This window comes from Zophobas morio, unplaced genomic scaffold (genome assembly GCF_036711695.1).
Source record: "Zophobas morio isolate AGI-343-1 ecotype UQ-CSIRO unplaced genomic scaffold, CSIRO_AGI_Zmor_V1 ptg000026l, whole genome shotgun sequence".
Classification (NCBI taxonomy): Eukaryota; Metazoa; Arthropoda; class Insecta; order Coleoptera; family Tenebrionidae; genus Zophobas; species Zophobas morio.
The window spans coordinates 12377280-12398723 of record NW_026972131.1 but is presented as its reverse complement, the minus strand read 5'-3'; the positions used below and the strand labels follow the sequence as shown (position 1 = coordinate 12398723).

General features: G+C 40.2%; 5 protein-coding genes across 6 annotated transcripts; 2 read left to right on the top strand and 3 right to left on the bottom strand.

Moving 5' to 3' along the window:
- Window positions 1-4908: 4908 nt before the first annotated feature.
- Window positions 4909-6249, bottom strand: LOC135136526 (uncharacterized). The gene is made up of 2 exons (XM_064065864.1): window positions 5235-6249; window positions 4909-5176 (listed from the first exon to the last, which is right to left on the bottom strand). The coding sequence occupies exons 1-2, from the start codon at window positions 6247-6249 to the stop codon at window positions 4950-4952; spliced, it is 1242 nt and encodes a 413-aa protein (XP_063921934.1). The 3' UTR covers window positions 4909-4949.
- Window positions 6250-6302: 53 nt separating this feature from the next.
- On the bottom strand, window positions 6303-7451 carry LOC135136527 (uncharacterized). The gene is made up of 3 exons (XM_064065865.1): window positions 6920-7451; window positions 6738-6869; window positions 6303-6688 (listed from the first exon to the last, which is right to left on the bottom strand). The coding sequence occupies exons 1-3, from the start codon at window positions 7362-7364 to the stop codon at window positions 6303-6305; spliced, it is 963 nt and encodes a 320-aa protein (XP_063921935.1). The 5' UTR covers window positions 7365-7451.
- Window positions 7452-8159: 708 nt separating this feature from the next.
- Window positions 8160-9837, top strand: LOC135136528 (uncharacterized). 2 transcript variants are annotated; one of them, XM_064065867.1, is made up of 5 exons: window positions 8315-8384; window positions 8440-8589; window positions 8813-8921; window positions 8970-9229; window positions 9277-9837. In XM_064065867.1, exons 2-5 carry the CDS (start codon window positions 8568-8570, stop codon window positions 9813-9815), a joined length of 930 nt encoding a protein of 309 aa, XP_063921937.1. In that variant the 5' UTR covers window positions 8315-8384; window positions 8440-8567; the 3' UTR covers window positions 9816-9837. The 2 variants fall into 2 exon arrangements, with proteins under 2 accessions (XP_063921938.1, XP_063921937.1); XM_064065868.1 differs by lacking the exons at window positions 8315-8384; window positions 8440-8589 and adding an exon at window positions 8160-8259.
- Window positions 9838-10276: 439 nt separating this feature from the next.
- LOC135136549 (4-hydroxybutyrate coenzyme A transferase) lies at window positions 10277-13994 on the top strand. The gene is made up of 6 exons (XM_064065888.1): window positions 10277-10627; window positions 12382-12683; window positions 12751-12841; window positions 12891-13328; window positions 13375-13608; window positions 13656-13994. The coding sequence occupies exons 1-6, from the start codon at window positions 10459-10461 to the stop codon at window positions 13838-13840; spliced, it is 1419 nt and encodes a 472-aa protein (XP_063921958.1). The 5' UTR covers window positions 10277-10458; the 3' UTR covers window positions 13841-13994.
- On the bottom strand, window positions 13918-21408 carry LOC135136550 (TGF-beta-activated kinase 1 and MAP3K7-binding protein 1-like). The gene is made up of 2 exons (XM_064065889.1): window positions 21260-21408; window positions 13918-15413 (listed from the first exon to the last, which is right to left on the bottom strand). The coding sequence occupies exon 2, from the start codon at window positions 15386-15388 to the stop codon at window positions 14012-14014; it is 1377 nt and encodes a 458-aa protein (XP_063921959.1). The 5' UTR covers window positions 15389-15413; window positions 21260-21408; the 3' UTR covers window positions 13918-14011.
- Between the last annotated feature and the right edge of the window lie 36 nt (window positions 21409-21444).

Sequence of the window (21444 nt, the reverse complement as noted above, 5' to 3'; positions counted from 1 at the left end):
TAAAAGGTGTCGGTGGTTGGTAACCCATCGGTATGGGTTGTATACTTGGTATTGATAACCCATTAAGAATTCCACCCCCTCGTAGCCGAAATTTTCTACGTTCTTCGTCCGAGTTAAAAATGTCTTTCGTTTCGTCGTCGAACAAAGAACCAATGTAGAGTCGGCTGTTTGTGTTTTTTTTGTAATTAACTGACCAATACTGTCTGGAACAACATGTACTAAAAATTTTTGGCGAAATCATAATTTAGCAGCAAGTTGACGTTAAAAAATTTAATTCTGACATTTGTTAGAAACTCAAAGTTGGCGTATTTTAACCATCAAGGAAGATTTTTTGTCAAAATCAAGGACTTAATTTGACTTTTTACTTCCCGAGCGTAAGCAAAGGAAGTATTGTAATCGAGTCCGTCGGCCGACTCTCTACTTTTACGTTTTCTCGATCTTTCATGACCCCTAGAAGACGAAGAAATAGGTCTCCCATTTCCGTCTGTCTGTCCGTCTGTTGTCCCGGATTTTTATTAGACAGATAATCTCCGAAAGTACTCGACCGATTGTTGTGAAATTTTGTACTTATATTAAGAATATCATGTAGATGGTAAAACGCTAACCAAAATTTGTCGAATCATCCCCACCACTAAAGCGATGACGTCACTTCAAAATTGTACATAGTAAATGGGTTTTCAATTGTATAAAATAACATAGTCCTACACATGTAGTTTACAACTCTGAATCGACTTTTCACCCGAAACGTTCAGATTTTTGGAAAAAAAATCAAAATTATAAAACATCATTTTGAAATTTAATTTTTAATCTGCTAACCAGAATGCTTTGAAATGTTGCAGATGTTTTAAGGCTATAAAGAGCATCATAAATCTTTAGTCAAAAAATATTTGCTTATCCCCTCCAAAAACTTGATGACGTCAGCTCAAAAGTTTGTGTAATAAATCATATCTAAAATGTACAAAATATGATGAGCCTGTACTTGTGATCTATCACTCCATTCATATTTTTTGGATTTGCATATACAGGGTGACTCAAAAAAATTAATGAATGCGTAAATATATTTTATTGATTTAATCAGGAACTACAAAACCGAATGCTCTGAAATCTTGCAGATGTTTTAAGGTCATAAAGAGCATAATAAATGTTTAGTCAAAATATATTTGCTTATCCCCTCCAAAAACTTGATGACGTCAGCTCGAAAGTTTGCCGAATAAATCATATCTAAAATGTACAAAATATGATGAGCCTGTACTTGTCATTTATCACTCCATTCATATTTTTTGGATTTGCATATACAGAGTGACTCAAAAAAATTAATGAATGCGTAAATATATTTTATTGATTTAATCAGGAACTACAAAACGGAATGCTCTGACATCTTGCAGATGTTTTAAGGTTATAAAGGGCATAATAAATGTTTAGTCAAAATATATTTGCTTATCCCCTCCAAAAACTTGATGACGTCAGCTCGAAAATTTGCCGAATAAATCATATCTAAAATGTACAAAATATGATCAGTCTGTACTTGTGATCTATCACTCCATTCATATTTTTTGGATTTGCATATACAGGGTGATTCAAGAAAATAAATGAAAGCGTAAATTTATTTTACTGATTTACTCAGGAACTACAAAACCGAATGCTTCGAAATCTTGAAGACATTTTAAAATTATCATAAGCATGGTAAATTTTTGATCAAAACGTATTTGGTCGTCCCCCCTAAAAAATTTATGATGTCACCACAAAATTTTGCTGAAAAAATCCTATCTAAAATGTACAAAATATGGTGAGTCTCTTCTTGTGATTTATCATTCCATTCAAATTTTTTCGATTTGCATATACAGGGTGACTCAAAAAAATTAATGAATGCGTAAATTTATTTTATTGATTTAATCAGGAACTACAAAACCGAATGCTTTGAAATCTTGCAGATGTTTTAAGGTTATAAAGAGCATAATAAATTTTTAGTCAAAATATATTTGGTTATCTTCTACAAAAAACTGATGACGTCAGCTCAAAAGTTTGCCGAATAAATCGTATCTAAAATGTACAAAATATGATGAGTCTGTACTTGTGATTTATCATTCCATTCATATTTTTGGATTTGCATATGCAGGGTGACTCAAAAAAATTAATGAATGCGTGAATTTATTTTATCGATTTAATCAGGAATTACAAAACCGAATGCTTTGAAATCTTGGGAATATTTTAAAGTTATTATAAGCATGGTAAACTTTTGTTCAAAATGTATTTGTTCATCCCTCCTAAAAAAATTTATGACGTCACCCTTAAATTTTGCTGAATAAATCCTATCTAAAATGCAAAAAATATGATGAGTTTGTACTTGTGATTTATCATTCCATTCATATTTTTTAGATTTTCTTAAGAGGTGGTTCAAAAAAATTAATGAAGTCAATTTATTTTATTGATTAAATTAAAGGCAACACTTATTATTAGTATTACACCCCAACCAACCCAATTTGGTAGACACAAAATTTGTTAAAGGAAAAACTCGGTTGAAACATAAGGGTAGCACGCTTATTTACATCGACTTTAACATTACAGACCTGCATTTGTTTTATGCGTCCACTTGATTCCGCGAATGTGAAATAGACATGTTTATAATCAACCAATTGTGAATTTCACCGTCAAGAATTAAAATAAAACCCAATGTTTTATATAATAAGCGGAAGTCGAAGCAATAAAACCGACGGTCGTTTTGTTTACAGTTTCTCTGTTTGGCTCTCACGTATGCTGTTACGCCTGTCATCTTAAATTAAGAATGTTTATACATACACGATTTTCAGTTGCCTCTGATACGTAGGTATACGTGAGTAAATTGTTTCGTTATTTTATTGATTATTACAAATCAATATTCAAACGACCCAATTCATTTTCCCGAAAATTTGAGAATATAATAATTTTATTCTTAGTATTACACTACATCTATCCCAACTGATATACGTGTCCTTGCAAAAATATTGATGACGTCATCGCAATTTTTTTTTAAATTCCCACTACAAAAATGTAATGAGAAAAAAAACACAATAGGCATGCAGTCGTCAAGTTTCCGACAGCGAGGGAAGTACTGTCTGAACTCTTTAGACCAATTTTTTTATTTTAGTCACACAGTGGTAGATAAAACTTAGAGCAACAATTATGTCACATAAAATAAAGATGGATGGTTTTTGCTTGCGTTACAGTGTTTGCGACATCAATTGATTCTGTACTGCGTTTCTTCGTTGTTGAAAGTAGTTCTGCATGCTTTTCGCCACTCTACTTTTCTCTTCTTCGTCTCTCTCTTGTGTCAAACTACATTGTTGTGGTACATCATCGTCAAGCTCCGATCTTCTGCTGTCGGACACCTTGGCGAAAGAAATCAGTTCGTAATTTTCCGGCGCCTCGTTTTTATTACGAGATATTTGTACATTCATCGGGGGCTCATTATCTAGATCGCATTTCAAGTCTTTAATTTTAGACAAGAGCTGTTGTTGCTGCACGAAGTATTCCACGATTTGTTCGGAAGCTGCCCGTTTTTTCTCCCGATACTGAGACATTAAAAATTCTCTGTCTGGCAAGGGCTCACCGCTTTCGAGCTTCTCTTTGATGTCCTTTGCATCGCGAAGATTTTTAATAATGATTTGTTTGTGTGCTAACATCTGCATCCTTAATATCTGCATGAACTCGTCATAAGGTGTGAGCGGCTCTATGTCTAACCCGTCAAAGCTGAATGTATCATTTTCAAGGACTTCTATGAACGAAACGTGTGGAAGAACGCTTTTGCCGAGATTTTCTTGTCCTCGGTGACTTTCTCCCAGACTCTTCTTCACACTTTCAGGATCCATGTACGATGTCAATTGAGAATTGAGCAACTCCAACTCCTCCGATCCGTTTCCTGCCTCCTTTATACCTTGGTTATTTCGAATGGCAAGCGCCAAAAGACCCTTGTACTCACATTGTTGCTTTTTGTAGTCTCTTAGGTGCAACAAGGCGTTTCTTTTGTGTTGGCAGTAACTAAGATACAACTGCTCTTTATCTTCATTTCTGCCACAGTCCAACCGTTGTTTCGCCGCGTTCGCTGCGACAAGTTCCCGCCAAGCCATCTTCTTTTGTCGCAACATATTATTCAAACGATTTAACACAAGAATCGATTCTTCGCTAAGCCCTCTCATGTCTATCACTTCTGACTCCTCGTCCCCGGCTTGCACCCACGCTACGAACGAAGTTCTTAAAAATGTATCCAAACAATCGGACATCGGAGTCTCGTTTTCTGGCTCCACCACCATGCTTTCGCACGGTGACTTCCGGTGAGGTTCACACTCAACACCAGGAGCGTCATCGCTCCTTGTGCTGTGCAAACGGGGATCAAACCTGCTGTGCGACAAACACGACGGGGATTTGCTAATGTTTCGACTTGACGAAGCTTTGGGACAGATTTGGTGTTCTTGGTCTTTTATGCAAGTTGAAGGGGTTATCACAACCTGAAGAGAAACGTCGTCTGGGTTAACTTGGTCTGGGTTTTGGGCTTGTTTGCACACTGGTGGACTTGCTACATCAGGAGGTGGTGGCAACGTGATAACTATGGGTTGACAATTTGGATAAGGCATACACATGTAAGGAAGTTGGTAACCCATGGGAACGTTGGGTTGGGGTAGAAGTTGCTGTACCGGCGCGGGAACACACATCAGTTGCGTTGTCATCGGGTACATCGTCGCCATTTCGGGTTACCTTGTCAAAACGATTAATTTTGATCGATTGGAGCGGACTTTAAGTGGATTGAACTCGGTGAAAATTTTGAAGCTTAACGTTAATTTGTCACTGACGTGTGTAACTGAAGTTGGTTAGGTTAGGAGAAAAGGCAAAAATTCCTAAATCCCGTAGCTAAAATAATGACAATTTTATTGGTTTAGCAATTTTTATTTAAGACAACCGTTCTAGACTTGTGCGACTTAAATTCTCTTATTGAGGAGAGACTCATTCGACGGGGCATTCAGATCCAATCTTTCGTTTAACTTTGAACTAATACTTTTATTTCCTGTATCGTCAAAGCTAACGCCGACACGTTTTTGACAGGAGGCATTGGGTGGGCACGGATCACGATCACCACAGGCAGGTCGTCTTCTCGACTCGTCCGGATCGAAGTCGGTGCTACGAAAGGACGATCTCGTGGTACCACCTGCAATACCAACAACCGACAATTAAAGTGGTAACTTTTCCCTGAACGTTGGTGTTACCCAAATAATCGCTGTCCCTCCTTCTCGTTTCGCGCCTCAAATCTTCATAATCAGGCGCCTCGTACGGCGAAGGGTTCCTCACTCTATAGTCGTCTTCGTACTTCCGGGGGTTGCACTGTTCTCTTGATTGTTTGGGTCGGATTGAGGAATAGCTGAATTTTGATGGACCAGTCGATGCTAGATATTTTTCCCGATCGTCGTCCTCTGGAGACAGCTTCCCTAGTGAAAACAGCACGGGTTTCAAGATTTTTTCAATTTTTTCGTCCACCATTCGACTTAAGGCTTCGTTGTCGACTTTTTCTCTTGGTCTGATAGACTCGGTTCGTTCGGTTGGTAAATACGGCGACCGGTAGGGATCGCGATAGGGAGTCGTAGGGATCGCAAAATGAATATTACTAGGGTTTGGGGGATCTCGCTGACCTAAAGTGGGAGAAAAGTGACTAAATCTACTACTGTAAGGACGGTTTATTCCAGAATTAGATAAATATTTGCATGAAGCTCTAGCACAAATTGGACACAATGGGGAATGAGCCTCTGGAACCGGCAGCGGTCGTCGCTCGGGTAGGTTAAAGGACGACTGGATTAACTGATCACAAGTGGACCATTTCTTGGTAGGTAAATACGGGTTTGGAGTTTGGCCGCAGAAATCTACCTTCCTTGGTCTATCGTTCGAATACGTTGTTTTTATACAAGTAATTCCATCCTGAGGGCAAACTCTAGCCCCACTATCCGTTGAAATCACCTGGGGTGTCGGTCCTACCACCGGTAAATTGACCTCGCCAGGATAGGGCTGGACCATCGGCTGCGGCGGCGGCGTCGCCACGTTCCCCCGATAGGGCTCCACCGAGAAGCAAGAATTGGCATCGGTCGGTGCCTTGACTATCAAGTTGCTAGCGGTATCCAAATTCAGCGGGATTTCTATAACGTTGTGCTCATACGGGTTGATTATCCCTCTAGGTATGATGATGGTCTTGAATGGTCGTCTCCTTTTCGTATCATTCGCGCATAAGCCCATTTTCACACAGAGAATTTTGAAGGAAATTGTCAGACTGACGTACAAAGGCGACTTTAACTCGAGTTTAACAAGTTGGACGAAACATCGGCCGCACTTGCTAAGCTAGAGGCGTCGAAAACTAGCCGCCTTCTGGCGCTCTGGAACTGGTTGAGGTCGGTCATGATCTGGCTGAGCTCGTTGGCTTCGAGATTTCCCAGCGAGTTCATGACATCGCGCTGAGAAATGTTCTTGGGGGACGCTGGACAGCTCTCGGCACACCCACCGGGCGAAAGCTCTCCCGAAGAATCGAATTTTCTGTAGGCACCGCCGGAGCTGTCGCCTTCCTCGCAGCCGCTGCCGTACTCCACGTTGGCGTCGCCGGAGCTGTCGTAGTAAGATTGCTCTTGACTGGTCTCCGCTCTGTCTTCGCACGGCGACTCGTCCATGGAGAAGCTCTCATCTGAAAGGAGTTAGTGTGATGGGGTAGGTGACCGAGGGTTTAAAATTACAGTAGGCGGATTGTGGGTCCGGGCTGACGGTGCCCAAACTGGAATGCCAGTGCTTCAGGGAATCGGGAGTCCTGGCTGGGGAAGTAGGGCGCGACGACCTTCCACCGGGTCTGAAGTCTCTGTACAAAGAGGCTACGAATTTGAGTTAACGAGGTATGTAGGAACGATTTGGAATATATTACTTTCCCTAGGGTCGTCTATCTCTCGGAATGTCGACGAGGTTAACGGAGGGTCGAAACCAGCTTTGCCGGGTTGGCACACAGCGTACGAGACATCCCCCTTGGAAATTTCGCCATATCGATCCCGCGGGGATATAGGGTACCAAGGCTTGAAGACCGGTGAAGCTTGGTAACTCTCGTCGTTGGGAATTCCAGCGAAGGTCAGACCCGCATCGTCTAGACCGCCGTATCCGGGCGCCCTCCTCGGCGGGTACGTTTTTCTAGTGTACGTCCTTTTCTTGGTCATCTTCGGGGTGGCCGGTTGGTCCATGCTCGGACTGTAGCAGACCGGTCTAGGTCGTGCCACCACTGTTCCAACATTCTGCAAATTCCTAGGAATCTCGATGATAGTAGTCTCCCGAGGGTTCACTAGACCTTTCGGTATGACCACTTTCTGAGGTGAACACATACTACGGTAATTTATCTATCTTGTAAATAAACCAAAAATTTTGACTGCTTCTGCGAATTTTCTTAATGCCAACGGCAGGCCACTTGATACAAGTCCAACCTGTCAACAAAATTCCAGTCATTTTTGCACATTTCACAAAATGAGTTGTCCACCGGGAAGTTCCAGACGGAAAACCTCCCAAACCATTTCATTTATCAAAAGCGCCAACCCCGATATTTTTAGTATACGACCGAGACGGGGAGGCATTCTACCCTTCGACGATGACATCGTCACTTCTACGAGGATCGAAGAAGAAGACTTCGCTCAAGACTTCGAAAGCAAGTTAGACGAGAAAATCTCCAAGGAGTTTCGCGTGCAGACGGCACTAGACGAAGACGACGTCTCCATAGATTCGGAAGATGCGACCCTTCCTAACCCTTTGAAAGATGCGATGTACATGTTCGGCGTCACGATCAGTACGCTGATGATGATGGCGTCCAAGCAGCCCGACATCCCCAAGAACTACATGGTGTGGACTAAGCAGTGCTTGGAGTGCATCAGAGACGATTTCGGCAACCACCCACCCAACGTACAAGGGATTCTCAATCATATCAGGTTTCTAGATAAATCGGGCGGGGACGGCGGCGCAGGTGAAACGGGCGGAGCCAAGGAGGGAGGGGATACGACAGGAGGCGAAACGACTGGAGGAGAGACCACGGACGAAGAAGATCAAACCATAAGAACAACAACGAAAGTAAAAATGGGGAACGAAGACGAAGAATAAGTCGTCGTTGGCGTTAAAACAAATAAAAAATGTAACTTAAACGTCATTTTGTTTTCTTGTCGTAGTGCTGTCATCACTAATAAAACATTGTGCAAATTCTAGTGACAAATTTCGCTATGGCAGACGAAGCTGGTAATAGTTTTAGTTTTAAATGTGGGGCGAGGTCTCATCAAACACGCGATTGATAAAACCTCGCCTGTATTATTAGATTTATTTTTTACGCATTACTTCAGGAGATTTGTCATCCGACGAAAGTGGTAATTATGTATCTATCTAGATTTGCACTAATCACTCATCTTGAGCATTTCACAGATGTACAACCTATTTTATCGGTTCTCAAAATTGATAAACCGAAAGGAGAAACAGTCATAAGTGTTAGCTTTAAACGCGGGTCGGATGAAGAAGCTTTTCAAGAAGAGACGCCGTTCCCTGTACCTAAAATGGCGTATTTAATGCCTAGGGGTCTTTAAATCTTTAGATATTTTAACACCAATGATCAACCATTTTCACCAGTGAACGTGGTTGATCACAACAAACATTAACAACTTAAGAATTAAACATACATATGTAAATCATAGAACTTGAAACGTGTGTCATTCCACTTAAGTGAAGTTAAGTTCTTTCAAGTTGTATGAAACTCTTTATAGAAATGTACGTATAGGTAGATATAATGTTATCCTTGTAGGTAATGTCAACGAAGAACATCTAGCTGAAGGAGAAGACGAGACGCCACCAGAGGAACCTGAAACACGAGCACCTGAACCAGAACCTACTACCCCCTCAAAATCAAAAAAGTATCAACAGGTTTAAACTCGTAGCAATTTTTTGACGACTGGTTTCAGAACAAGAGTCCAAGTCGATCCTCACGCATCAGTGGACGAAACCGTCAACAAAGCGCATTACCTCACCGCCTTGCCCGTAGTTCCCGAAAGCGAAATTCCTTACACCCCGATTTTGTACACTTTTCGAGTAAAAACCAGAGGAAAAGCGACCAAACTCAAACACATAACGACCAAACCTCCACCGTTTTATTTGCAGTTTGACCACGCGATTGCCGTCATTTGGATGCTCTTTAGCAAGGACTCCAACAAGAAAGACCTGGGTACAAAATCGCACCAAGCTGTCCAGTCACACTAACGACTTTTCCAGGAATCGTCCAACTCCAATGGGCTCTCCATTTCTTACAATCGATCTACAACGACGCCGGCGTTCACCCAAAAGACGTCCAACTGTGCATCGACGCCATCCAAGACTACCTCATCAACAAGTATGCAGAAATGTCTGGGGAAGCGGTAGTCTTCGGATCGTCGAAATTCGGAGATTTCGTTGAAGGCGACAAGGGAAAATGTGCCCCTTTTTCTGTAAATTATTCGCAAATGATGAAGAAATGTCCGCGCACGACTGGTCTAGAGGACAAAGAATCTACAATGTTGGATAAACAACTACTCGACGAGCTGGAGAACGTGAAAAAGGTGGTCGGCATAGATTCGATAGATCTGACGAAGGTCGTGTCCAAGGACCAGGTCATGTATATTTTGAACGAATGGAAGAGAGAACAGATCGAGAAGATTCAAGACGAACTGAAAATGTTGTACGTGGTCGAGGATATGATGAAGAACTCGGATTCGCAGAACTTCGAAGGGTACACCGACGAATCGCAGTTTAAAACGGTATTTAAAAAGAACTAATAAAAATAAGTACCGAGTAAAAGCGACGTTTTATTTCAAGCTAGAAATATATGCAACCAACAATACACCGATTTAATTTCTTTGAAAACGAAAACTGCTTCGACAGAATAAACAACAAAACGATTAAATTGCATTGAATGTTATCAGCTAAATATTACTGATAAAAGAAATCTACAAAAATCCACAATATAAAAATATAGTCGGGAACATAGGCGGCGATTTACACACATTTTGTTGTGCTAACAAAATGTCTATAGATGCATGACAATGAAGTCATTTTATAACCACGTTTCCAAAGTTGTATCAATATATGACCGAATCGCTTTTCCGTCAATTGCCACAACAAAGTACAAAAACGCGCTTTTTTCCTTACATAGTCGGCGCCTCTGCCTCCCCAGTTCCGCTTCGTCCGACCTCGTCTCTTTCCGCCCATTTCACTTTCATCTGTCAAAACCGTGACTGAAACGACATAACTACCAACGTGGTGCCGACAAAGACCGACACAGTAGTTGTCAAACATTGGCAAACGCATAAAAATAACAGGATTTATTTTTCATTCACACGCTTATCCTTCTCCCGAATTCGCTTTGAAAGGGAAGGGCCTGAATTTAAGTGCAATTTAACTTAAGGAAAATCGGGAGTGATGGCTGCGGCGGTTAAAAGTGCCACCAGTAGGTTTTCGATTTTGTCGAGTTTGAAAAGGCTAGCCCCCAGGACCTACTACACGTACACCAATGAGCCCGCACAACCCATCCAGGGAAAAGAGCCCAGATGGACCACCCTAGAGTCGGCCTTCGAAGACCTAAAGTCGGGTGAATATACACCGAGATTTTTTTAATAGGTTGTTCGTGAACTTTGACCAGGGTCTGTGGCGTGGCGCCAAAAGGGACGAACGTTGACATAATTTGTATTAATATTTATTATTTTCGAAAATAGAAAGTGGTGAGTCGGTGTCGCCATTCATTTTTATTTATTTTATCAAATCTTCCTTGTATGTTTACCATAAACGAAATTCTAGTTCAAGATATGTTCAAGAAGTCCATTGTTCAACTAGTCATAATACAAAGGTTAAATTGATAAAAGTTTATTTGTTGTGGCGTTCGCCGAATATAGTCACTGTTTATCATATTTCTTAATTAGCTGCGCAAAAACTGCCATGTCAATCCTGATCATTTTCTCTCGCCACACAATGGTACAAGAATATTAAACAATTACGTGCAGTTAAAAGCAACATAAACGTTTTACTGTTGAATTATTCACTAAAAGTGTAGTCGCCGTATTTGAATTTTCAATCAACCAGTTTATTCAGTATTGCTCGGTTTCTGAAAGTTGTTCTGGGTTATTTTTAAATCGTTAATAAAGGCGTCTGCGTCCGAATCTAAAACCAGTTTGTGGTTGAAATCCATCAGTAACATGTGGTATGCATAAGATGTCCAAAACGTACGCAGGATTTACCTAGCTTTGGAAAATTATTTTTGCACACGAGGGATTTATTCATAAAAAATTTACAGAGCTAGATAACGAGAAACAATACCACAAACATTCGATTACGTAACGTCTCGTATCGACTTAAGTCATGTTTAAAGTGGATAATACAATAAAAAAAAACACTTGATGTTTTGTAGTTGAAAGCCACTTTTTCTGTTTTGAATGCTTCAGAATGTTTGTTTATGTGTTATGTAACCTGTTTTACTGGATCGCAGATGTCATATCTGATTATATATAACTGGAATTTTTATCTGTCATTGACGATTAATTAATAAATATGAGGTCGCAAGTAGCAGTGAAAAACAAAATATTCGTAACATTTTATCAATTTTAGGAGCGAATTATCGCATTTATTTTTGGCTGCTTTAGTACATTTTTTATCACAAACAAGACCTTCGTACGCACGATTTCAGGTTATATCCATCCAACCGAATCAAAGTAATTGGATATAATGAGACAATTATCTAATGGATGTTGACAACAACATCTGAGCCACAATCCCGCTTGTTGTAGCTTTTTGTTTAAAAACTTTATTACGCCGTTATCTCGACGATAACTGTTATTAATGTTTGTTCAAAAACAATAAAAACGAAAGCACTCATTACCTAACTGTATTATTTTTGTCTAAATTAAATTAATCTTGATAACCATTAACAGATAATGGAAATGTTAGATCGGTATAACACGGTTTGAGTATTAGTGAATCAAAAAACGCGCACCCTAAGCAGGGATTACACACTTCGTATTGATTGTTGCGTGTTCCTGTCTTTAACAAATAAACACACATCCATCCACACAAAAAAATGACAAACAACCTGATATTTTTAGCCGTTGTTTTCAAACTTATTTCAGTCGGTTTAAAGTACAAACATATTAATATCCGGCGCCCGAAGGAATCACTACTGACGTCAAGAGATTCCCTATAGTACCCAAAAATAACCAATACCATTTATCCCGGCTTCAATTGACGTACTTTTGGCACCCATTTCATTCAAACCCACTCCTCAACGTGTTTGCGTGCCGCAGAATCGTATTGACCCATGAGAGGCTCCAGGACCGTATCAATTTTTTATTGCAGGTCAAACCGTGTTCGTGCAAGGAGCCGCCGCCACTCCCGTGGACCTGGTCAACGCAATGACGGCCCACGGGAAAGCCAACAACCTCAAAGATATTACGGTTTGCCACATGCACACTGAAGGGCCCGCGTCGTACTGCGACCCTTCGTGCGATGGGATTTTCAGGTCGTTCTCGTTTTTCATGGGCGGGAACGTAAGGAAAGCCGTGGCTGAAGGTAGAGGCGACTGTTTGCCCATTTTCCTCTCGGAAATCCCGCTGTTGTTTTATAAGAAGATCTTCCAGCCCGATTTCGCAGTCATTCACGTGAGTGCGGATGTCGTAACGATATGACGCGGGAAATATTAATTTAAATTTGGACTTTACGATGTAGGTGTCGCCGCCAGACGAACACGGCTACTGCAGCTTGGGGACTAGTGTCGACTGCGTCCGGGCCGCAATGACCAACTCCAAATCGATAATCGGTAAGACATTTTTCTTTCCTCGAGCGTTAAGATAGAAATTGTGCTGCAGCTCAGGTCAACCCCTGCATGCCTCGAACCTTCGGCGACGCCATCATCCACGTGAGCCACATCGACGTGGCCGTCAAAGTCAACACCCCTCTACCTCAGCACGGCGGCCGTCCCCCTACCGACGTCGAATCCAAGATCGGCCAGCTCATCGCCGAGAACCTGGTGGAAGACGGCGCGACTTTGCAGATGGGCATCGGAAACATTCCCGACGCAGTTTTGGCTGCTCTAACCAACCACAAGGACCTCGGTATCCACTCGGAGATGTTCGCCGGGGGGGTGGTGGACCTGGTGGAGAAGGGCTGCGTCACTAATAACCGTAAAACGATGCATAAGGGACGCATCGTGGGGTCGTTCCTAATCGGCACCCAGAAGTTGTACGACTTCGTGGACAACAACCCCTTCATCGAGATGCTCGTCATCGATTACGTCAACAATACAAGTACGTGGCGGTTTGTGATTGGGCGGTTCAGCAACTTTGTTTGCAGAGATCGTGGCGCAGCAGCCGAAGATGACCGCTATCAACTCGTGCATTGAGGTCGATTTGACGGGACAAGTGGTGTCGGATTCGATCGGGACGAGGATGTACTCTGGGTTCGGGGGGCAGGTTGATTTTATCAGGGGGGCGGCGGAGGGGCTGGATGGGTTAGGAAAGCCGATTATTGCCTTACCGTCCTCGACTAACAAAGGGGAGAGTAAAATAGTGCCGTTAATTAAACAAGGTACGTGGATTGAGTAGGGTTTTGGGTGAGTAATAACTGGTTTGTAGGCGCTGGGGTCGTCACATCGAGGGCGCATGTGCACTACGTCGTCACCGAGTATGGAATAGCCTACTTGTTCGGAAAGTCCTTGCGTCAGAGAGCGCACGAGCTGATTTGCATCGCCCACCCGAACCACCGAGAAGCCTTAGAGAAGGCTGCGTTCGAGCGCCTAAAAGTAATGCCAAGTCCTTGAACATGCTATTTTCAATTCCACGCATTGTTTTGTACCTAAATCTACGCAAATTTAATAAGTTGTGAAAGCTATAAGTCTAACGTTTTTAATAAGTTTTTATTAAAAGTCGGCAAATATTTGTACACTGTTAAAAGTTAATAAAAATTGCAACACAGTTTTTTTTTTAGTGGCTTAAGAGTTCCACCAATCGGGTAAGCGGCCCTCCCGTCGCGCGATTTCGGCGTTATTATAAAACACCGAAAAATCCACATAGGGTTTAACTTTGTTATCAGACCCTATTTCTTTGATTTTGATTGTTCTGTTCGTGGATGTCGCGGTGGAATTGTCCGACCGAATCGTACTGTTTGTGTTACTGGTGTCTATTAAAGTATTCTGTGACTGATGCGAATTTAGGGTCAAGGAAGAGTTCGACGACGGTGTAGTTGGTGTTTTGATAGCATGAGGCAGTGGGTAGTTGAAGTTCCTCAAAACCAAAGTAATGTCTTCTCTTTTGGCGCTACAAGACTTGTCCGAGTTGGAATTGGACATGTACCAGTCGTGGTGCAAACGAACAGCCTTATCCACCACAGCTTGCGCAACCCCCGTCAAAGTCGCTTGTTCCCGAAACTGCTCCACCACACACTGTGCTATATACTTATTGACTTGATCAGTGCCCGTCGCCTCCTCAATAGTTTTATACAACTCGGCAGTCATTAACAGTAAAAACCTACAAGAGTCGTCGAGGATGATCCCTCCGTGGATATCCGGTTCCGCGGATACCGGTTCTTGAGTAGCCGTACTAAGATCCTCGAACTCTTTGTAGCCCCCTTTAACCAAATAGTTGCCCAAGCATCTAGTATTCTCTTGGTTCCCCAAATACGTACTATTCCTCAAATATTCCCGATTAATCCCGATTTGCGCCAACCTCAACAACTCATCTTCGTTCTTCAAGTCATGATCCAGACTCAGTTGCACCACTTTCAACACAGAATTAGCGTCAGTTTTACACAGAAGAACCCTACAATTACCCACATTGGCCACGTATAACTTGTTGTTGTGGATGAGGGCGACCGCTGCAGCCGCCCCTGACGACAACTGCGAGTTAATTCGTTTCAAACTTTCCACAGCATGGGGGGCTTTCTGGTAGGCTTCATAGGCGCTCAACCCCTCTGGAAGGTCATACTGCAATCTTTCCGCCAGTAAATCCCCAATGGACTGCATATACCCAGTTTCGACGGAAATGAACGCCTGTCTGATGATCTCGCGCACTTCATCATCGGTTTTCTTTTCCGTCAACTGCGAGAAGTAAATCTCGGCCGTCAACTGCGACGAAAAATGCAAAGCCTGCTTGCCCTCGTGGCCGTCGAAGACGGCGTACCAGCAGGTCCCTTTGTTAAACTCATAGTGGCAACTGCAGTCCTCGTACGAGTGGTCTTCCTGGGGATTTCCATCCTCGCGGTAAATCTGGTTCGTGGAGTAGCCGATTCCCGTGTTTTTGCACACGGTGAGGGCGTCCGTCCACGTCCCCTGGCTCTTGTAGATGGTTTCGGAGGGCTTGAGGGGCTTCATTTATTCGCACTGAACTACAGATACACTGAGGAAAGGAATTATCAGTACAATGTGCTATGTATAAAGGTGGATTTATAAACTTGCCGCGGACGTTGACGTTGTAAGATAAATACGTAGCGAAGTTATGCGTCGTTTATATCTTCCGTTGAAAGTTGGCACGCCTTTGACGTTCGAGGTCTTGACACAAGAGAGGTAAAACATATTAAAACAAAAAGACAAAATGTATGCCCGCCCGCCCACCCTATCTCGATTGTGATGATTTTTTTATTCGCTGTGAACCAAGAGGGCGAAGCTTAACTGCAAAATACTTATTTCGTTACAAGGAGTTTAAAACCTGTTTTTGAGTATCGTATCATTCAAGGAATGCCATGTACATTAAGAAAAAAAGGCAAATATATTAACCCCACCCACCCACCCCATCTCGATTGTGACGATTTCTTTTTAATCTTGAAACCTAAAACACGTTTAAAATGGTATTATTTTTTTAAGAAATATGGATTTTGCAATTAGCCCCCCCCCCCTCCCCAGGTCTACGAACGAATCAAAACTTCATTACTATTTAGATCATGGCAGGCATGGGTGGGGCTTAATCTTTGCTTTAATTTTTTCTTAATATACATAACATTCTTTGAACAACGTATTTTTTAATGTCTCATAGAGAAATAAGGATTTTGCAGTTAGGCTTTGCCCCCTTGGCTCACGACGAATAAAAAAAATCATCAGAATTGAGATGGGGCGGGTGGGCGGGGCTTATATTTTGTTTTTTTTTCTTAATATACATTGTCATTTTTTCACAACAAGAAACTTAAAACATGATTAAAATTTCCAAGGAAATATGCATTTTGCAATTATGGGGCGGAGCCTAATTGCAAAATCGATATTTCCTTATACAAGTCTTCCATTTTAAACATAGAATAAGTTTCATGTTGTGAAAAGAAGTCTACACATGTTAAAACAAAAAGACAAAATCTAAGCCCGCCCACCCGCCCTATCTCGATTGTGATGATTTTTTTATTCGCTGTGAGCCAGAGGGGCGGAGCTTAACTGCAAATTATTTATTTCGTTTCACACAAGAAATTAAAAACCTGTTTTTGAGTATCGTATTGTTCAAAGAATGCTCTGTATATTAAGAAAAAAAGGCAAATATATAAACCCCCCTCCCATCTCAATTGTGATGATTTTTTTTTATTCTTAGAAACCTAAAACACGTTTAAAATGGTATTAAACACGTTTAAAATGGTATTATTTTTTTTTAAGAAATATGGATTTTGCAATTAGGCCCGCCCCTAGGTCTACGAACGAATGAAAACTTCATTACTATTTAGATCATGGCAGGCATGGGTGGGGCTTAATCTTTGCTTTAATTTTTTCTTAATATACGTAACATTCTTTGAACAACACACTTTTTAATGTCTCAGAAAAATAAGGATTTTGCAGTTAGGCTTCGCCCCCTTGGCTCACGACGAATAAAAAAAATCATCAGAATTGAAATGGGGCGGGTGGGCGTCGCCTATATTTTGCATTTTTTTTTTTCTTAATATACATGCCATCTTTTAACAAGAAGAAACTTAAAAAATGGTTAAAATTTCCAAAGAAATATGGACTTTGCAATTATGGGACGGAGCCTAATTGCAAAATTGATATTTTCTTATACAAATCTTCCATTTTAAACATATTTTAAGTTTTATGTTGTGAAAAAGTCTACACATATTAAAACAAACAGACAAAATCTAAGCCCGCCCACCCGCCCTATCTCGATTGTGATGATTTTTTTATTCGCTGTGAGCCAGAGGGGCGGAGCTTAACTGCAAAAGATTTATGTCGTTTCACAAGAAATTAAAAACCTGTTTCTGAGTATCGCATTGTTCGAAGAATGCTATGAATATTAAAAAAAGGCAAATATGTAAACCCCGCCCACCCACCCTACCTCGATTGTGATGATTTTTTTTAATTCTTGAAACCTAAAGCACGTTTAAAATGGTATTATTTTTTTAAGAAATATGGATTTTGCAATTAGACCCGCCCCTAGTTCGACGAACGAATGAAAACTTCATTACTATTGAGATCATGGCAGGTATGGGTGGGGCTTAATCTTTGCTTTAATTTTTTCTTAATATACATAACATTCTTTGAACAACACATTTTTTAATGTCTCATAGAGAAATAAGAATTTTGCAGTTGGGCTTCGCCCCATTGGCTCACGACGAATAAAAAAAATCATCAGAATTGAGATGGAGCGGGTGGGTGGGGCTCATATTTTGCCTTTGTTTTTTCTTAATATACATATCCATCTTTTCACAACAAGAAACTTAAAACATGGTTAAAATTTCCAAGCAAATATGGATTTTGCAATTATGGGGCGGAGCCTAATTGCAAAATGGATATTTCCTTATAAAAATCTTCCATTTTAAACATAGTTTAAGTTTCATGTTGTGAAAAGAAGTCTACACATATTAAAACAAAAAGACAAAATCTAAGCCCGCCCACCAGCCCTATCTCGATTGTGATGATTTTTTTATTCGCTGTGAGCCAGAGGGGCGGAGCTTAAATGCAAAATATTTATTTCGTTTCACACAAGAAATTAAAAACCTGTTTTTGAGTATCTTATTGTTCAAAGAATCCTATGTATATTAAAAAAAAAAGGCAAATATATAAACCCCACCCACCCATTCCATCTCAATTGTGATACTTTTTTTTATTCTTAGAAACCTAAAACACGTTTAAAATGGTATTATTTTTTTTTAAGAAATATGGATTTTACAATTAGGCCCGCCCCTAGGTCTACGAACGAATGAAAACTTCATTAGTATTTAGATCTTGGCAGGTATGGGTGGGGCTTATTCTTTGCTTTAATTTTTTCTTAATATACATAACATTCTTTGAACAACATATTTTTTAGTGTCCCATAGAGAAATACGGATTTTGCAGTTAGGCTTCGTCCCCTTGGCTCACGACGAATAAAAAAAATCATCAGAATTGAGATGGGGCGGGTGGGCGGGGCTTGTATTTTGGCTTTTTTTTTTCTTAATATACATAGCCATTTTTTCACAACAAGAAACTTAACATGGTTAAAATTTCCAAGGAAATATGGATTTTGCAATTATGGGGCGGAGCCTAATTGCAAAATAGATATTTCCTTATACAAATTTTCCATTTTAAACATATTTTACGTTTCATGTTGTGAAAAGAAGTCTACACATATTAAAACAAAAAGACAAAATCTAAGCCCGCCCACCCGCCCTATCTCGATTGTGATGATTTTTTTATTCGCTGTGAGCCCGAGGGGCGGAGCTTAACTGCAAATTATTTATTTCGTTTCACACAAGAAATTAAAAACCTGTTTTTGAGTATCGTATTGTTCAAAGAATGCTCTGTATATTAAGAAAAAAAAGGCAAATATATAAACCCCCCCCTCCCATCTCAATTGTGATGATTTTTTTTATTCTTAGAAACCTAAAACACGTTTAAAATGGTATTATTTTTTTTTAAGAAATATGGATTTTGCAAGTAGGCCCGCCCCTAGGTCTTCGAACGAATGAAAACTTCATTACTATTTAGATCATGGCAGGCATGGGTGGGGCTTAATCTTTGGTTTAATTTTTTCTTAATATACGTAACATTCTTTGAACAACACATTTTTTAATGTCTCAGAAAAATAAGGATTTTGCAGTTAGGCTTCGCCCCCTTGGCTCACGACGAATAAAAAAAATCATCAGAATTGAAATGGGGCGGGTGGGCGGGGCCTATATTTTGCATTTTTTTTTTTTTAATATACATGCCATCTTTTAACAAGAAGAAACTTAAAAAATGGTTAAAATTTCCAAGGAAATATGGATTTTGCAATGATGGGCTGGAGCCTAATTGCAAAATCGATATTTCCATATACAAATTTTACATTTTAAACGTACATATTTTAAGTTTCATGTTGTGAAAAAAAGTCTACACATGTTAAAACAAAAAGACAAAATTTAAGCCCGCCCACCCGCCCTGTCTCGATTGTGATGATTTTTTTATTCGCTGTGAGCCAGAGGGGCGGAGCTTAACTGCAAAATATTTATTTTGTTTCACACAAGAAATTAAAAACTTGTATTTGAGTATCGTATTGTTCAAAGAATGCTATGTATATTAAGAAAAAAAAGGCAAATATATAAATCCCACCCACCTACCCCATGTCACTTGTGATGATTTTTTTTAATTCTTGAAACCTAAAACACGTTTAAATTGGTATTTTTTTTTTTTTAAATATGGATTTTGCAATTAGACCCGCCCCTAGGTCTACGAACGAATGAAAACTTCATTACTATGTAGATCAGGGCAGGTATGGGTGGGGCTTAATCTTTGGCTTTAATTTTTTTCTTAATATACCTAGTATTCTTTGAACACGACATTCAAAACATGTTTTTAATTTCTGGTAGAGAAATAAGGATTTTGCAGTTAAGCTCCGCCCCCCTTGACTCACGACGAAAAAAAATCATCAGAATTGAGATGGGGTGGGTGGGCGGGGCTAATATTTTGCCTTTTTTTTCTTAATATACATAGCCATCTTTTCACAACAAGAAACTTAAAACATGGTTAAAATTCCCAAGGAAATATGGATTTTGCAATTATGGGGCGGAGCCTAATTGCAAAATAGATATTTCCTTATACAAATCTTCCATTTTAAACATAGTTTAAGTTTCATGTTGTGAAAAGAAGTCTACACATATTAAAACAAAAAGACAAAATCTAAGCCCGCCCACCCGCCCTATCTCGATTGTGATGATTTTTTTATTCGCTGTGAGCCAGAGGGGCGGAGCTTAACTGCAAATTATTTATTTCGTTTCACAAGAAATTAAAAACCTGTTTCTGAGTATCGCATTGTTCGAAGAATGCTATGTACATTAAAAAAAAAGGCAAATATGTAAACCCCGCCCTCCCATCCTATCTCGATTGTGATGATTTTTTTTTTCTTGAAACCTAAAACACGTTTAAAATGGTATTATTTTTTTAAGAAATATGGATTTTGCAATTACGCCCGCCCCTAGGTCTACGAACGAATGAAAACTTCATTACTTTTTAGATCAGAGCAGGTATGGGTGGGGCTTAATTTTCTCTTAATATACATAGATAATGAATAACACGACACTCGAAAACATTTTTTTCATTTCTCGTAGAGAAATAAGAATTTTGCAGTCAAGCTCCGTCCCCTTGGCCCACGACGAATAAAAAAATATCACCAGAATAGAGATGGGGCGGGTGGGCGGGGCTTATATTTTACCTTTTTTTTTCTTAATATACATAGCCATCCTTTCGCAACAAGAATCTTAAAACATGTTTTAAATGGTAAATTCTTCTAGACAAATATGGATCTTACAATTAAGCCCCGCCTCTCGAGATGACAACGAATGAAAAATTCATCACAATTGAGAATTGAGATTGGGGCGATGATGGGTGGGGCCTAATCTTTGGTTTTACTTTTTCCTGAATATACATAGTATTCTTTGAATAACACGATACTCAAAAATATTAATTAATTTAATTCTTGTAGAGAAATAAGGATTTTGCAGTTAAGCTCCGCCCCTTTGGCTCACGACGAATAAAATAAATCATCACAATAGAGATAGGGTGGGTGGGCGGGCCTCCATTTTACCTTTATTTCTTAATAGGTGTAGACTTATTTCGACAACAAGAAACTTAAAACATGTCTAAAATGGTAAATTTTTATAGTAATCAACTTTAATCCTCCACTTTTCTTCTACAACCAGTCTACAACCTTTTTAAATACGTCAAAATTTAACATCAAAGTTAATAATCAACGGCAACTTGGCAACGGGGACTTCAATATCAACAGCAAGTTTATAAATCCCACTTAAGAACAACGCATCTACTTACTTAGCACGGTCACCACCACCCACTAATTTGCGCCACTAGTGGCTTAATATAGCTCTAAAACCACACAGCCCTCTCGAAAATCAACACAAAACCTAACCTCGCCGCCCGTTCCGATTGACAGCCGTAGATGACAGCCACATGACAGCCAGTGCGCCACCGCGCCGGTCACGTGACCCCTCGTCACG

Excerpts from the sequence above, each read along its gene's own strand:
- LOC135136526 (XM_064065864.1), bottom strand. The coding sequence starts at position 6,249 with ATGGGCTTATGCGCGAATGATACGAAAAGGAGACGACCATTCAAGACC. Across the intron at positions 5,177-5,234 it reads GAGGGACAGCGATTATTTGG|GTGGTACCACGAGATCGTCC; the intron begins GTAACACCAACG and ends TTGGTATTGCAG.
- LOC135136527 (XM_064065865.1), bottom strand. The coding sequence starts at position 7,364 with ATGTGTTCACCTCAGAAAGTGGTCATACCGAAAGGTCTAGTGAACCCT. Across the intron at positions 6,870-6,919 it reads GATAGACGACCCTAGGGAAA|CCTCTTTGTACAGAGACTTC; the intron begins GTAATATATTCC and ends TCAAATTCGTAG. Across the intron at positions 6,689-6,737 it reads GGACCCACAATCCGCCTACT|ATGAGAGCTTCTCCATGGAC; the intron begins GTAATTTTAAAC and ends AACTCCTTTCAG.
- LOC135136528 (XM_064065867.1), top strand. The coding sequence starts at position 8,568 with ATGGCGTATTTAATGCCTAGGG. Across the intron at positions 8,590-8,812 it reads GGCGTATTTAATGCCTAGGG|GTAATGTCAACGAAGAACAT; the intron begins GTCTTTAAATCT and ends TTATCCTTGTAG. Across the intron at positions 9,230-9,276 it reads CTCCAACAAGAAAGACCTGG|GAATCGTCCAACTCCAATGG; the intron begins GTACAAAATCGC and ends CGACTTTTCCAG.
- LOC135136549 (XM_064065888.1), top strand. The coding sequence starts at position 10,459 with ATGGCTGCGGCGGTTAAAAGTGCCACCAGTAGGTTTTCGATTTTGTCG. Across the intron at positions 10,628-12,381 it reads CTTCGAAGACCTAAAGTCGG|GTCAAACCGTGTTCGTGCAA; the intron begins GTGAATATACAC and ends TTTTTATTGCAG. Across the intron at positions 13,329-13,374 it reads CGATTACGTCAACAATACAA|AGATCGTGGCGCAGCAGCCG; the intron begins GTACGTGGCGGT and ends CTTTGTTTGCAG.
- LOC135136550 (XM_064065889.1), bottom strand. The coding sequence starts at position 15,388 with ATGAAGCCCCTCAAGCCCTCCGAAACCATCTACAAGAGCCAGGGGACG.